The 13,675-nt window shown below is 44.0% G+C and overlaps 2 protein-coding genes across 7 annotated transcripts in view; one reads left to right on the top strand and one right to left on the bottom strand.

Annotated features, from left to right (window-relative positions):
• DOP1A (DOP1 leucine zipper like protein A) overlaps positions 1-1,117 on the top strand; it is a 62,326-nt gene extending 61,209 nt beyond the window's left edge. For all 5 annotated transcript variants that reach the window (XM_084284236.1, XM_084284238.1, XM_084284240.1 and 2 more), the window contains one exon: positions 522-1,117. In XM_084284236.1, coding sequence (XP_084140362.1) covers positions 522-827 — 306 coding nt within the window. In that variant the 3' untranslated portion in view covers positions 828-1,117. The remainder of the gene's footprint in view (positions 1-521) is intronic.
• Positions 1,118-1,269: 152 nt separating this feature from the next.
• On the bottom strand, positions 1,270-10,868 carry PGM3 (phosphoglucomutase 3). 2 transcript variants are annotated; one of them, XM_084283900.1, is made up of 13 exons: positions 10,649-10,868; positions 10,008-10,213; positions 9,175-9,359; positions 8,636-8,703; positions 8,198-8,331; positions 7,837-8,032; positions 6,198-6,355; positions 5,290-5,373; positions 4,679-4,777; positions 4,205-4,321; positions 3,418-3,540; positions 2,857-3,030; positions 1,270-2,282 (listed from the first exon to the last, which is right to left on the bottom strand). In XM_084283900.1, the coding sequence occupies exons 2-13, from the start codon at positions 10,209-10,211 to the stop codon at positions 2,196-2,198; spliced, it is 1,629 nt and encodes a 542-aa protein (XP_084140026.1). In that variant the 5' UTR covers positions 10,212-10,213; positions 10,649-10,868; the 3' UTR covers positions 1,270-2,195. The 2 variants fall into 2 exon arrangements, with proteins under 2 accessions (XP_084140026.1, XP_084140027.1); XM_084283901.1 differs by having other exon boundaries at positions 10,008-10,238.
• Positions 10,869-13,675: the final 2,807 nt, after the last annotated feature.

A 13,675-nucleotide genomic window follows, 5' to 3' on the forward strand; every position in this document is an offset into this window, starting at 1 on the left:
TGTGTAGTCAGAGGCTAGTGGGAACACACGATGAGCAGCTGAACTGGGTAGCATTGCGAGAACTTCCTGAGGTGCTTGTGAGGTGTCTGCGCAGAGCCTCCAGATGTGCTAGTTATGATATTTGAAACAGCACTGCCTTTGCTCTTCGGAAAATTTGGAACTCAAGCTACAAAATGAAAATGCTTCACTTCCATTCTAACACCCTGAGGGGTTTATTGTCCCTGCCATGGGCTGTAGGATGCAGCCTGAGGGCTGTCTCAGAAATGCAGCCTGCTTTACAGAGCAGCTAGAGGGGCAGCGGAGGCAAGCGTTCGCCTGGTGTCGCCTCCGAAGGGCTCCAGCCAAGCAGTAACAGGGAGCAGATCTGCTCCGAAAGCTGCGCGGCAGCCTCTGTATACTTTGTTGCTGGGATAAATAGTTCTAGAATAAGGAAAAATACTTTATCAGGCATTAGCCTCTTATTTGTGCCTGTATTTCTTCTGTTTTGTCCTGCATTATTTCCTGTTTCTCTCTATTTACAGAAAAACCCAGAAGAGGACAGCTCAGGGAAAACACTAAGCTGGGAGCCAGGCCACTTGCTTTTAACCATCTACACTGTTCGCAGCATTGAGCAGCTTTTGCCTTTCTTTAACGTACTCAGCCAAGTTTTTAACAGCAAAGTCACAAGCAGGTGCGTTGGACACTCAGGGAGCCCTGTCCTTTACCCCAACTGCTTCCCGAACAAGGACATAAAGATGGAGAACCTCAAGCAGTTCTCCAGCAAAGCGAGGCAGAAGATAGAAGAAATGGTGGAGAAGGATTTCCTTGAAGGGGTCATAAAAACGTGAACCAAACCGGTACTGTTCAGCCTACATGTAATGTACCTATTTAAAAGAAATACTGTATCTTTCCCGGGTGTATAGTATTCTTTTCTTACTTTGTATGTAATGAAATACTTAATGTTGTATTTAAGTTAAATATTTGTAAATAAGAGTTCTGGATGTGGCCTGAATCAAGTGTAATTATTGGTGGCTCATATTGATTACGGTGCCTACTATTTACAGTACACATTTTGTTGTCTTGAGTTCTGTCTTAAAAAAAAAAATCCTAAAAAATACAAGGTGCACATTTTTTTCAATTTGTTTCTAGTTTTTGTCTTTTTTTTTTTGTTTTTGATCCGTTGGAACTTGTGCTTATTTCATAATCTCCAGAAGGCCATGCTGAGAGTTAATGCAGTTAGTATCTTTGTCGGAGGTAGATAACTGAAAGACGCGGACGAGCAATGCCTGTGTATTCAAAGTGTGCCATCCCATTAGCTCAGCCCCTTCACACTGAGGGGGAGTAGGAAAGGTAACAGAAATCAGACTTAAAAATGATCATAAACACTATATTACAGCAACTGTTTTTTTAAGCCATATGTTAATTTCATAAAAAAAAAAAAAACTATTATTGCAATAAGACCGATTATTTGGAAACACTCTCTCATTATGGTGTTGCCCCTGAAATGAACTCAGGCTCCAGCCCAGCGCAGCCTTTGGGTGTTTGGGCAGCAGAGGAGCTGTTTGTGCAGCCATCCCAGGGCCCTCAGGGTGGGGGAGCCGGCCTTCAGGCACAGCCTGACAGCCTGTGACTCGGGGAGGGGGCAGGGAATTCGTCACAGTAACACTAAAATATGAATGCAGCAGTTAGCCTATGAGAGTCCTGATAATCAGTGAAAGTTGGTCCCTTTTAATTAATCCCTTTTAATTAATCTGAGTATCAGCTGCTGAATGCTGCAGTGTCATTATGTACCTGTTACTGCCTCATGTCAGAATGCAGCCAGTGCCTCGCTGCTGTAAGGCTGAAGGGAGCCTCCACTGGAGCTGCTGGGAGCTGCACTGCTGCCAGTGGAGCAGGTGGTTCATCAGTCTGAGGCTGGAGCTGCAGCTCTGCTCTGGACATAAACCAGCCCCAGATGCTGAGCAGTGACACACCCGGAGTACAGCTGGTGCTGTCAACAGGTCAGTGTCAGGCATCGAACACCCTCCTCTCCCATCCTCCAGCAGTAAGAGGTAAGGTGTATCAGAGGTAAGAAATAACCGGAATAACGTTCTGCTCAGTTCTGATTAATCCTTGTGACAACCAAGAAGAGGTCAGTACATCCACATTAGCCAATGGTAGGGAAGTGATTATTTAAAAAAAAAGTAGTTTTATGAACTTCAGGTGCAGTCGTATTGTTATAGCGGCTGGGGTGGTGCTCCTCTTCCACCGGCGAGGTGGTAAACGGCCAGGCTTACTTCATGGGCAAGGGCATCAGCATTCTCCTGTGGAGTATTGTGAAGTTAGTTACACCAGTGTCAGGAGTGGAAGTTTAGAATAAATTTAGAATGAATATGCAATGCTACAGCCAGAGCCTTGAACAGTACTTGCATGAACTAACTGTTTTTCCCCTATTTCTGTGTCATGTTGAGGTGCCTTATGCAACTGTGGTCATGAAGATGGGGGTGTGAGCTATGACTGAAGAGCTTTGGGTGGCAACTTTTGCAACTTTTAAGTTCACATATGGATTAATTCTTAAGAGCATCCAAAGTTTGCTTTGATTTTTTTTTGCCTCTTAAGAAATCATGCAGTTAATGGCTGCCTAGGTAACTTTTGTCTCAATCCTCAGTTCTCAGAAGGTTGACTTTCTTTTCAAAATTTAGCATCAAATCTGCCTTTGGAAATATCTGACTTTAAGAGTTAGATGTTAAGAACATTAAACATCGCTTTTATAAATCTAAGAAAATCTGAAGAGATCTTCTTTTGATCACTAAGTTGTTTGCTAAGTCTGGTACCTGTTGCATTTGATGTAATTTACCACCCCCCCAGTGCTTACACAGAAGTTGTTTAAGTTCTGACCTGTGTGTCTGCCTCAGCGTATATCCTAACAACATCTTCTGTTCCCGATGGACGGACAAATGCTCGCGAGAACTTGTACTTCTTCACCAAGGCATCGATTTTCTCTTGTAGCCCTGGAGGTGTAACTGCCCGTCTTTCTGCATCTGTTGTGTCAATAACTTGTCTGTCGGCAACCTGCAACAGAAACAGACTTCCTGCTACAGCAAGCGAATGGATTGCCCTGCGGGCAGAATGAAGCAGGCCACTGCTAAGAGGGCTTTAGGCTTTGGTGTGTGGCACTGTCGGAACCAGAGCACAGTTTGTCCCCTTGCCTGTGGCTAACTTAAGGACAGTTCCTCTAAGTGGCACAGGAAGAAGAGTCCAGCTGCTGAGCAGGCAGGGGCCTCAGAAAAATGGGACAGTTAAATTTTGACCTATAGCAGAGCAACACTTGAGCCTGTCTCTCTCACCCAGAATGCTCAGATCTTGTCAGCCACAGGCAAAGTGGAACAGAAGTACTGATTTACAAGGTGGGATTCTATTTTCGCGTAAGCATATTTCCAAGAAACGCACATAACTTACCTGAACTTTGAGCAGCCGGTTTGGGAAGTCGGTGTAGAAGGCATCCCACTGGTGCACAGTCAGACCTTTCAGGGACAGGATGGCTTCGATCACCAGCATGTCTGAGATGGCGTCACCCACCGTCTGTGAGCAGGGAGGAAAGGGAAGAACTGGAGAACTCAGCAGTGCAGAAATGAAGGCATGATTTGATCAGTTAGTTTCCACCTGAAGAAAGCGAAGGCGCAGGCAGCCCACTTGTCTTGGTTTGGGTAAGATTTTATTTTTCTCCTGTTTTTCTACACACTTTGTGGTAAGGAGAACTGCAGCACACTTGTGCAACTTTCCTAGTGAGAACCGGCACCTCACTTCTGTTCTGGGGTTAGAATGCTTAAAGCTGGCCCCTGAAGTGTGACTGGGCACTACTCCCAGAAAAACACTGGCTGTGCTAGGACACATGGGGATTCCCATGGCTGCACAGACAAGGGAATGTCTCCACCCTTCTCTACTGAAAACATCAGTGGAAAACATCAACTGAAAGATTACTTGCTATTGAATCGTGAACAAGTCCCATATTATCACTAGGTTCTCCTGCCACCCTATTCCCTCCTTTGATTCTGAACCCAGAAGCCTACACCAGACTAAAGCATTCTGCATCCATTCCCAAGAAAGTTTTACATCTTTCTGAAGACTGCTACTGCCCCTTTCCTCTCGCTTTCCATCATGGCACGGTACTTCCTGCTCCAACTGTCCCTGAACAGCATTAGCCCCATGACTGTCCCTATAGTGATTTATTTCTCTCAGCTTTTACCTGATTAATGAGGTCAATCAGGTTTTCAAGCACCTTCGCTGCTTCTCTTTTTGCATCATCTTTCTCATCTTTTGCCAGTTGTCTTATTGTATTTTCAGCAGCTTTGCTGAAGAGCACCTAGAATTAAAAAAAGAAAAAAAAAAAAGCTTGTCAAGACCAGCCCACATCAAGGAAGAAAGCCGACATAGCAAGGGGGGAAAAGAAGAAAGCCTTCTCCCACTTACGCCAACCCAAATAATTGTCATTAAGGTTTGCTTCTATTAATTCACTTCCCCTCCACAGAACAGAAAAGGCAGTGGCACTGCTATGATAAAGAAAAGAACGAAGGCAGAAAACGAGCCTGCTCTCAAGCAAGGAGAGAAAAATCTCATTGATAACTGTAAGAAGACAGTGAAAAGACCTAATTCTCAGGCTAATTTGACACTTTTTGTATGTCTTGGCTGCAGATATGATGCATTGCATGCTCGTACTTACTGTCCCGTGTCCATTTGCCTCAAAATAAACACCAACATCAAACTCCTGAGCCTTGTGATGCAGGTGTTTCACTCCAGTTTTGACACAGTGAACAGGCACCTACAACCCAGGGATATACAGAGAATATAAACAGTGTTACAGACTCACTCTGGTCAGCAGATGGTAACTGCAGCTGAAGTGACAAACAAATGTCACAAATGAAGTGACAAACTAACTAACCACACTGCGTTTCACAGCTACTGAGCTTCCAAGAGCTTAAATTATCCGTTACTTCAGCAAACTGCATGAAAAAAAGAGGATTTCATTTCTTCAAATGGAAATAAAGGTTGATTCAAAAACAAAAACCACAACCAAGGAAATCCTAATTTTGTTTTTTTTTAAAAAAAAAAAAAAAAAAAAAAAGGTTTGGCAAAAGTTAAAGTAGTGAAAGCTGACTAGCACTTTTCAGCTTTGTTCTTCCAAATCTCCTTTGCCACTAATTTATTAACTGCTGCAGGTTTTAAAGAGTCATTTGTTTTAGCCGAGGTTAAGCTTTCCTAATGATCATGTTACACTTACATGAAAAGTAACCAACATCAGCAGAACACTACCAGGGACAAATTAGAGAATACCTGCAGTGTTTCCTCAAGGTACCGTGTTGAACTCCCATTGGCGTAGGCTGTTTGTATTACTGCCATCTTCAACGTCTGTCCCACCTGAGCAAACCAAGAAGCAAAGCACTTTACTGTCCCCAGGAACACAGTCAGAGGGGCAGGGCAAGTGGAAGGAGAATCAGAATACTTGTGCAGGTCTGGATCTACGTTCTCCTACAGAGCCTTAAAACTCCTGGGTATCAGGGCATTAGCTCACACATCAGAGAGCATCCACACGTTTAAGACAACAGGAATCTTATTCAAGTCTTTGTGTTTGACAGTTTCTGTGGCTGGCTTGAAGCAGCGCTCCACTCAAGGACCTTGGGCTCTGCAAACTGAGCATCCATCATTAACACCAAGACTAGGAGAATTTCTGAAAAAGCATGATTTATTTTTTGTTTGTTTGTTTCTTTGTTTTTTTCCCTCTATTCCCTGGGGAGGATGGATGCTGTGCTACGGATACTAGTTTTAGAATGATGTCATACAAACCCCATGGCTGTCATAAGTTCTCATGCAAGTAGAATGCTCAACATTTATCCACTTTCATAGAAGCACTGAGTACTGAACCCAAAAAATAATGAAAGATATTAAAATAAGAGAATGGAAAATCACTACATTCAACACAAAGTGGAAAAGTTCTCTCACTAAGAAAAGCTTCAAGGTTCAAATTTCAGTGCTCAAATAAAAATCTGGAGCCTGGGAGTCACAGCCTTATAAAAAGTAACATTTTTGTCATGCCAACGAGGTACAAAACATCTCTTCAAAGCAGGTTTACTTTAGGTATACGTAAAAAAAACACATGGGTACAAACTAACATAGCTCTTTTCAAGTATTTTACACTTTTCTCTATTCAAAGCATGAGCATTCAATTCATACATTAAAGTTACCTTGGCAAGAAGTTCTTTAAGGAAGATACTAATTAAAGTTGCTATTTTATCTCCATCTATGAGGTGAAAATGGCCAGCTGTGTCCGTGTAGTAATACACAATTCTATCTGCGTCGCCATCGAACGAGCAGCATCTCTCATTAGGCTTCATGTCTAGCCCTAGTGCACAGAGTTAGAAATGCGAGTTAGAGATGGGATAAAAGGTTACAACACGTTTAAATTAGCCCCAGTGCAGATCTCGTCCAGAAATTGGCTCTGTGCAGACACACACAAAATCAATGGTCAAAAACTGATACTGCTTTTACCAAGAAGCTTGCAACAGTGACGCTGTACTAAATGGCTATAGTTTACTAAACTACTATAGCTTAGACTTCTTAATTGTATTCTGTTCCCACCTGACAAACCCGTACCGCCACCTCGCTCCCGTTGGCACCCGAGGCACTGTCCCAGCAGAAGGCAAACAGACGCCCATCAGCAACACCGTCACCGCAGTAGTTGCGGCAAGAGAGCCCGCAAACCCCAACACTGGTAAAACAACCCCACTCCAAAGCAACCACCAGCAACCCTCAGAGCTGAATAAAACCCGTAAGTAGATGTGGTGGCCTGAGAACACCTCATGCTTCGCTGGCTCGCTATTCGATTTATTCAGCAGTGTGTCTAACACACGCTGAGTGCCAGCCTCAAAACCTCTCTAGGCTTAGTGCCAATACAGAAGTGGCTAGGAAGCAGTCACCATATGACAAAGCAATGGCACATGAAAATGAAATGCTCTTTTATTAAGGTACACCTGGTTTTTCTTCTCCAAGATGCTGACCAAGACCCTTCCTTGTGTTAATCTGAGTTCACTTCTCAGGAACACTGCATCTGGCCATCCCTAGGCTGATTTCAGAGCCCATTAGGAGCGTAGCTCGGAGCTCCAAAGGATGCTCCGCACCCTGCAACCCCTTCTTGGGGGAATAGACTTAGCACACAAGCAGACCAGAAAACCCGCCCACGCTGCTGACACCTTTTGTCCTGCGAAGCGCAGGAACCCCAAACGTGCCTGCAAGCAGCACGCAAGGGGGCAATGCTGCTGTACCGCCGTGTCCAGACATGGTGAACAGCTGAGGCGAGGGTGCAGCTGTTGACTGGAGAGCCCGGTTTAGCCTCAGATAATCTAATATTCAAAGCAGCCTCTGTTCTCCCACTTCAGGGATTTTCCTTGCTGCTCTCTGCAGGCAGCTGGTTCAAGTCATCTTCCCCTGGGTGAGGTCAATCCGTCAATGTGCTGGCACCAAGGTGTTAATTACACCGGCTCTTTCTCAGGAACCTGGGAAAGCCTCTGCGAGCCCAGCCCACAATATCAACGTTTCCTGATAACACACTGGGAGATAAAACTAAGCTCGTGTCCTCGCTGATCCTTGGGCTCCACCAGCTTAACATTCAGGTCACTTATCAGCCCATCACAGATCTCCAAACAATTTTGACCTAGGATTGTGCCCAAAACTGCCAGAGGACTCCCTCTTTCCATCATGCAAGCAGAACCATTCATACCTTCACTAAGTAAGAAAGCAGGGAGCTCAGCTCACCTGCAGCTGCTACACCCTGCACTTTCAGATCTGGAGAGAAGATAGATAGATATAAAATTACTGACTATGTACCTTTAGGTGGCTTCTGGTGAACTTTTACAAAATCTGCACCGCACAAGTGATTGAGTTTCTCCTTGGTTCCGTCGTTATAGATGTGAACTAGCACCTCCTTTGGGAGGTAGGGCTGCATCTCCGACAGCTTCAGGGCTCCGATACCATTGGCACAGTCAATCTTCAGATGCCGCTGACCCTCTCCAGAGCCGGGAGACTTGGCAAAGGAAGAAAGGCAAAGGGAACTCATACCCGAGTGACACCATAGGCACCCTCACCACACCCGGAAACATGCTGAATTCCAAATTTCAGACCCAAACAGGCTAACAATCAGGAGATACCCATTTCATACACTTGCAAGAAGACAAGAACCAGTATTCACCTTTTTTATCAGTTCCATAAAAGCTTTGGAGAGTTTTTGGTAATAACCTTCCAGTGTTGGTTTCCCGTACTGCCCCCGGGTGTTCTGACAGCAGACCACATAATGTAGCTGTGGTGTGGTCACCAGACCATAATCTAACATAAAACAAAGGGCACAATATTCAAAAATACAACACTGAATTAATTCCTCCTTAAAAGCAGTACGCTATTTCCTATTCTACAGTAACCAAACACAACACAGGAAACACACAAGAAATTTTTCAAGTTCTGCTAAGAGAAGATGAACCCCCTTGCATTAAAGCAATCCAACTCTTCTGAAAGAAGAGTGTGACAAGCAAAAGTGGAAATGGCATCAGGGCTGCTGCATTAGGTCTACACAGCAGGGTCACATTTACACGGAAACCTGACATCAGACTAGAACCACAAAAGCTCAACATACCGTGGTACTGGCCGCCCAGAACAGAGACACCATCTATTACCGCCTGTGAAAGCTTCTTGCTGCTTGGTCTGGAAAAAAAGAAACACAGCTGATAACCTTTACAGGAAACACTTGTGTGGTTTGGAAAGGAAACGCATGTGGAAGATGACTATGAAAAGCAGGTTTCCTGCCAGTGGACTTAGATTCAACATGAAGAAATCCATACCTTTCTCTACTGAAGGGGTCAACAATAAAAAAAATTTACAGTCACTAGGCCAAAGAACTGTGGAGATGAGTAAACTTCAAAACACACCTGGATGTGACATGGCGCCCACAAAACAGAACACTGAAGTGTTCAATTCAGAAGCAGTGCTAGGAAGTTCTCGTAATTATCAGAGAAGCTAATACAGCAACAATGTTGGAATGCCTCTGTTGATTGCTATCATCACAAATCAGTGCCAAAGGCCCAACGTGGCTGCTGTGTGCTTAGCTCTCTGCAGCCCTCAGGAACAAGCTGCTGACACCTCTGTAAAAGCAGCATACACCTATTTTGTGATTACCTGGTGTCTCTACCAAGAAACACTGAAGCATCTTTTTGCTGGTTCACTGCTGCTTTTTGGCAGATCTCAGTTAGTGTTTTCTGTAACTCTTGCTCCTCTGCATTTGCTAGCTGGGTGGCATATTCTTCCCAGGAGGGGTGCAGCATTTCACCGAGAGGATCAACCAGCTTCACACCGTTATCTTCCTTAGAAGGAAACAGAACAGAACACTCTAAGCCTAAAAGTGGGATACTTAAAAGCTCTTTGAAGACAACTGACACAAGGCTTAATCACATTGCTTCTTTAAATATGGAATGTTTCTGGAAAGCCATAGCTTAGCTATTTATTCCAAGCTCCAACAATCCCCCAAAGTAATATAAGCAGCCTATGAAGTCACAAATTCCCACTCCCTTATAAGTTTGGCATCAAGTTCATTTGACATTAAAATGTCTTAAGGAATACTCCACAGCAACAGCAGTCTAAGAGTCTCAGTGTTTGGTTTGTAACTGCTGCATTTCACTTTTTTTTTTTTTTTTTTTTTAACTACCAGATTTTGCTCAAATGTTCATCTTTTCAAGGGTACTCCTGGCCTTGCCCATGTTACAAATTTCCTACATTGCAGCATTTACTTCTCCACATGACAGCAAATGAACCCTCCCATATTTTCAAGGAAAAGCAATGTTAAACATGCCACAGATCATATTTCAAGGAAGCAGGCTGAACACACCCCTTAAGGATGTGCAGGTACCTGCAGGACGTGACCTCTGGGTGCTTTTTGTTCCCATTATTGTGAAGAGCTTTGATTCCACCAGTGATCCCATCTGATGTCTTTTAAAATAAAAGGTTGTTCTTACTTCAGGATTGTGAGATGCTGTAACCATGACACCAATGGTAGATCCTGTGGCTCGCGACCTGAGAGCTGCCAGCAAGCCCATGCGGAACATGACATGGTCGAGCTGCTCTGCCTTGCTGCGGAACCCAGCAGTGCCATACTGAAGGGTGAGTCCAGCAGGCTTAGGATGCAGCGCTGAGTATTTTTTCAGTGCTTCAAAATCCATTTCTAGAGAAGGAAGCAGCAGAGATGCCTGTGAGAGAAGCCAGTCATTAAAGTTAGTTTCACAGTTTGCACTTCATTTAATTTTGAAGGCCACGGATATCTGAAACTGAGGGCAAGACAATACCATCAATAGCCCATAAACCCATTGGAGGGACTGTGGGGAGGACCACTACGGGAGCAACCCATGAAGAAGCCTCTGCTTTCCCAGTGCAACACTAGATAACCAGAGCAGGGCCAGATTTCACCAGATCACAAGACAATGAAGCAATTTAGCCGAGGAGCTCTGAAATTCTCAGTTGTCCACTGGCAGGGCTCCCAGCAAAGCTCTGGCAAAGGGCCGACCGCTTCCCACTTCATCACTAGCCACTCATTGCGCCTGGCCACGGCTCCACGCACCAACCCTTGAGCCCTGATGCAGCCCGCCGCCCCTCTTCTTACCCTCAGGGGTAATTGCAGGGAAGCTCCGGGCAGTGTCAGCGGGTATCTTCTTCGGGCTGCGGCTCAGCCAGGTGCGTGAACGCGGACAGAACACGACAGCCCTCGGGCCGCTCCCAGGACCCGTAACGCTGGACGGGCTCTGAGCACCCCTCCAGGAGCAGCCCCCCGGGGCTCAGCCGCGTCGCTTGCGGGGGGGTGCTCCCGGATTCACCGCCCTCAGCCGCCACCGCCCTCCTCTTCCGGGCTCAGCGCAGCCACGTAGCAGCCGAGCTCCGCCCGCTCGGCAGCCGGCGCTGACGGGACGCCCGGCGGCGGCTGCGAGCCCCCAGCCCGCAGGCACAGGGGGTGAAGGAGCGATGGAGGATGCCCCCGCCCCGCCTCGCCTCAGCGAGGCTCTCCCTGAGGCAGCCCGCGCGCTGCGACCGTTGAGCTTCAAACGGCGGCGACCGTTGGTGCTGCCCCCGCCACTAACCCCAACGGCCGCCGGTGGCCGGGAGCCCGGCGCGCGTGCGCGCCCCCGCCCGCCTCATGGCGGCTCCTCTGAGAGGGAAATAAAGAGAAACGAAAAAGGAGATCAGGCACGATAACCTCAATTTTCTCCTGGTCTAAAATGCACGTATGCATTTTATCCTCTATAATCCTGAAGATGCGTCATCTCCTAGAGTCAATACGTGCTTAAAAGAATGACAATACCTCTATATACAGTGCGTACAATCATAAACACTTCATAAAATGTTTGGCTTTTTTAATAGATCCAGCAACTCGTCTGAATTCATTGATCAGATACCCATTTGGTAAGGGGCGAGATTCTCCAAAGCCACTTTCCCCTTTATTTTGACACATTAATGCGGTTTCCGACACAAAAGCGCATCCTGCTGGAGGGAGTTTTACTGATACCGTCAAGGTGCAGTGCGTGCAGCATCTTTTACTGCTTTGTGAATCATCTACTCTCACTTCATTCCACAAAACCATGAAATGCAGCCTTTTGTGCCACACTATTGAATTTTGCCTTTAAGCAAAGCAGAGAGGGGGAAGAAAGCCCACCTCACTCCATCACGTGTAAGCTTTGGGCACTATCTTTACAATCTTTTAGTGCTGTTGGCATTATTTCCAATACCCTTTTGCTGTCATCTCATGGTCTTGTTACATTAATAGTAATTCTTAATAGTAGGAGTTGTTCAATTCATTGTATTTTATGCGTATGCTGTTAGACCAAGCATGTTGGAAAGGAAAACACCTAAGATGAGATGAATAAAGTTTAGTGTTTCCTCTTTTTTTCCCCTATATTATATGTATAATACAATGGATTATCATATTTAGATGTTATCAATATAATATGTAGATGAAGAATGTGAATGAAAAGTCTGAAGCAGCTGTGCCGTAAAGAACCACCAGCAGATGCCTTCTGCTTTGTCACGAAGCACCATAACTTGAAAACTGGTACAGAGCAATGAAACCACACTTACTGTTGAGCTGTTGAGGCTTGGCTGCTCAAATCTAAAAATCAAACCACTCTGACAGCAGCTGTATAATGACTGTGTTTCAGTACACTGCTGATGACTACAAAATTAATACTAATGTTTTTTTTTTTTCCAAATAAACCAAGGAAATTTTATTTATTTATTTTTTCCATAAGGTAAAAAATGTGTATGGTTTCCTATTATGCAATGAAGCAGGAAGTTTCTCTCTCTCTCCTCTTTTTGAATGCAGCCGTGGCAGAGCTGAAGGTCTGGACAAATAAAGTTCATTTTTGTAGAAATACCTCTAAAGCATGAGAGCAGACAAAAATAAATAAATCAAAATGTTCAAGTACACTTTGTTTCCAGAACTGTCCAGAAAGTACATTACATTTTTCATGGAGTGGTAATTCTATAACAGCTAATAATTCATTGTGATTTTGTTTGTTTGTTTAAAACACTGATGTGTCAGCATGTCAGTGCAGTTTCCACATGGTCAGGACTTAAAAACAATGAAAGAATTTGCATTCAGTCCTGTTTCTGCTTAAAAAAAAAAATTCCTTTAAAGCAGCAAACCAAACTGATTTAGAAATAGGACTTATCCATGAGATTTCAATCAGAGGGAAATTTGAAAGGCAACATTGACATAGACCAGAAAGTCTGTGCAGGAGAATGATCAGACAATTCAGTTAGTGCTGTCTAAAGCTTTACTGTAAGCATGAGCATTCTTCATTTTTTTCTAAAGGAAGAAACTGCTGATAGTACACTCCAGTCATGATTCCTTGTAAGGAAATCCAAAGACTCATGACTTTTATTTCTGGATATGCTAATTTTAAATCCAGATAATGCAGGTCATGAGAGTGCTCACGAATAGTTCCGTTGAGGTTTGTGGAGGGAATCACTTTGTAGAAAAATAAAGGTTGGGTATCATTTGAAAACTGGTTGACAGATTAGAAAGTGTTAAAAAAAAAAAAAAAAAAACAGAACAGTAAGAAAATACCTTCAGTTGAAATTAGTGGGTAGATAATATAGTCAATATGCTGAATTATCAATGAACTTCTAAAAACTTACAAAGAAACTGAGCTAGACATTACTTAGTGAGAGAAATGTAAAATTAACGCATTTGCTTCCCCCATAATGATGGAGCTTTAACTCATAATAATTATTCATTTAGTAGACGTCAGCTCGATGATTTGGAAGTTTGTTACAAAGAATAATACTTTATCCCATATGTGTATTTAAAAAACATATTGGCCTGAAATATTCAGAGGTCTATATGGTATGTATAAAACAGCAATTCATTAGGTTTAATACACAGGAAGCCTACTAGCCAGCTGAGTGATATTTGTAAGAAAAATACTTTGTCAAACAGCAGCCTATTTGTAACGTGCTGATATTCTCTCTTTGTCTAGAAAATGGAGTGCAAGTAACTCCACAAACTTTAAGCCAAACCATTGCAATGTATTGAAATGGCAGTTATCTTGCTGGGGAAGAATGAAATCTGATAATCTATAGGATTTTAGTTTTGCTGTTAAGTAACATTGAAGTATTCTAATCATATGTGAACTTC

This window comes from Netta rufina (assembly GCF_964035555.1).
Source record: "Netta rufina genome assembly, chromosome: 3".
Lineage (NCBI taxonomy): Eukaryota > Metazoa > Chordata > Aves > Anseriformes > Anatidae > Netta > Netta rufina.

Excerpts from the sequence above, each read along its gene's own strand:
- PGM3 (XM_084283900.1), bottom strand. The coding sequence starts at position 10,211 with ATGGATTTTGAAGCACTGAAAAAATACTCAGCGCTGCATCCTAAGCCT. Across the intron at positions 8,033-8,197 it reads TTATGGAACTGATAAAAAAG|TCTCCCGGCTCTGGAGAGGG; the intron begins GTGAATACTGGT and ends TCCTTTGCCAAG. Across the intron at positions 5,374-6,197 it reads TTAAAGAACTTCTTGCCAAG|GTGGGACAGACGTTGAAGAT; the intron begins GTAACTTTAATG and ends TGGTTTGCTCAG.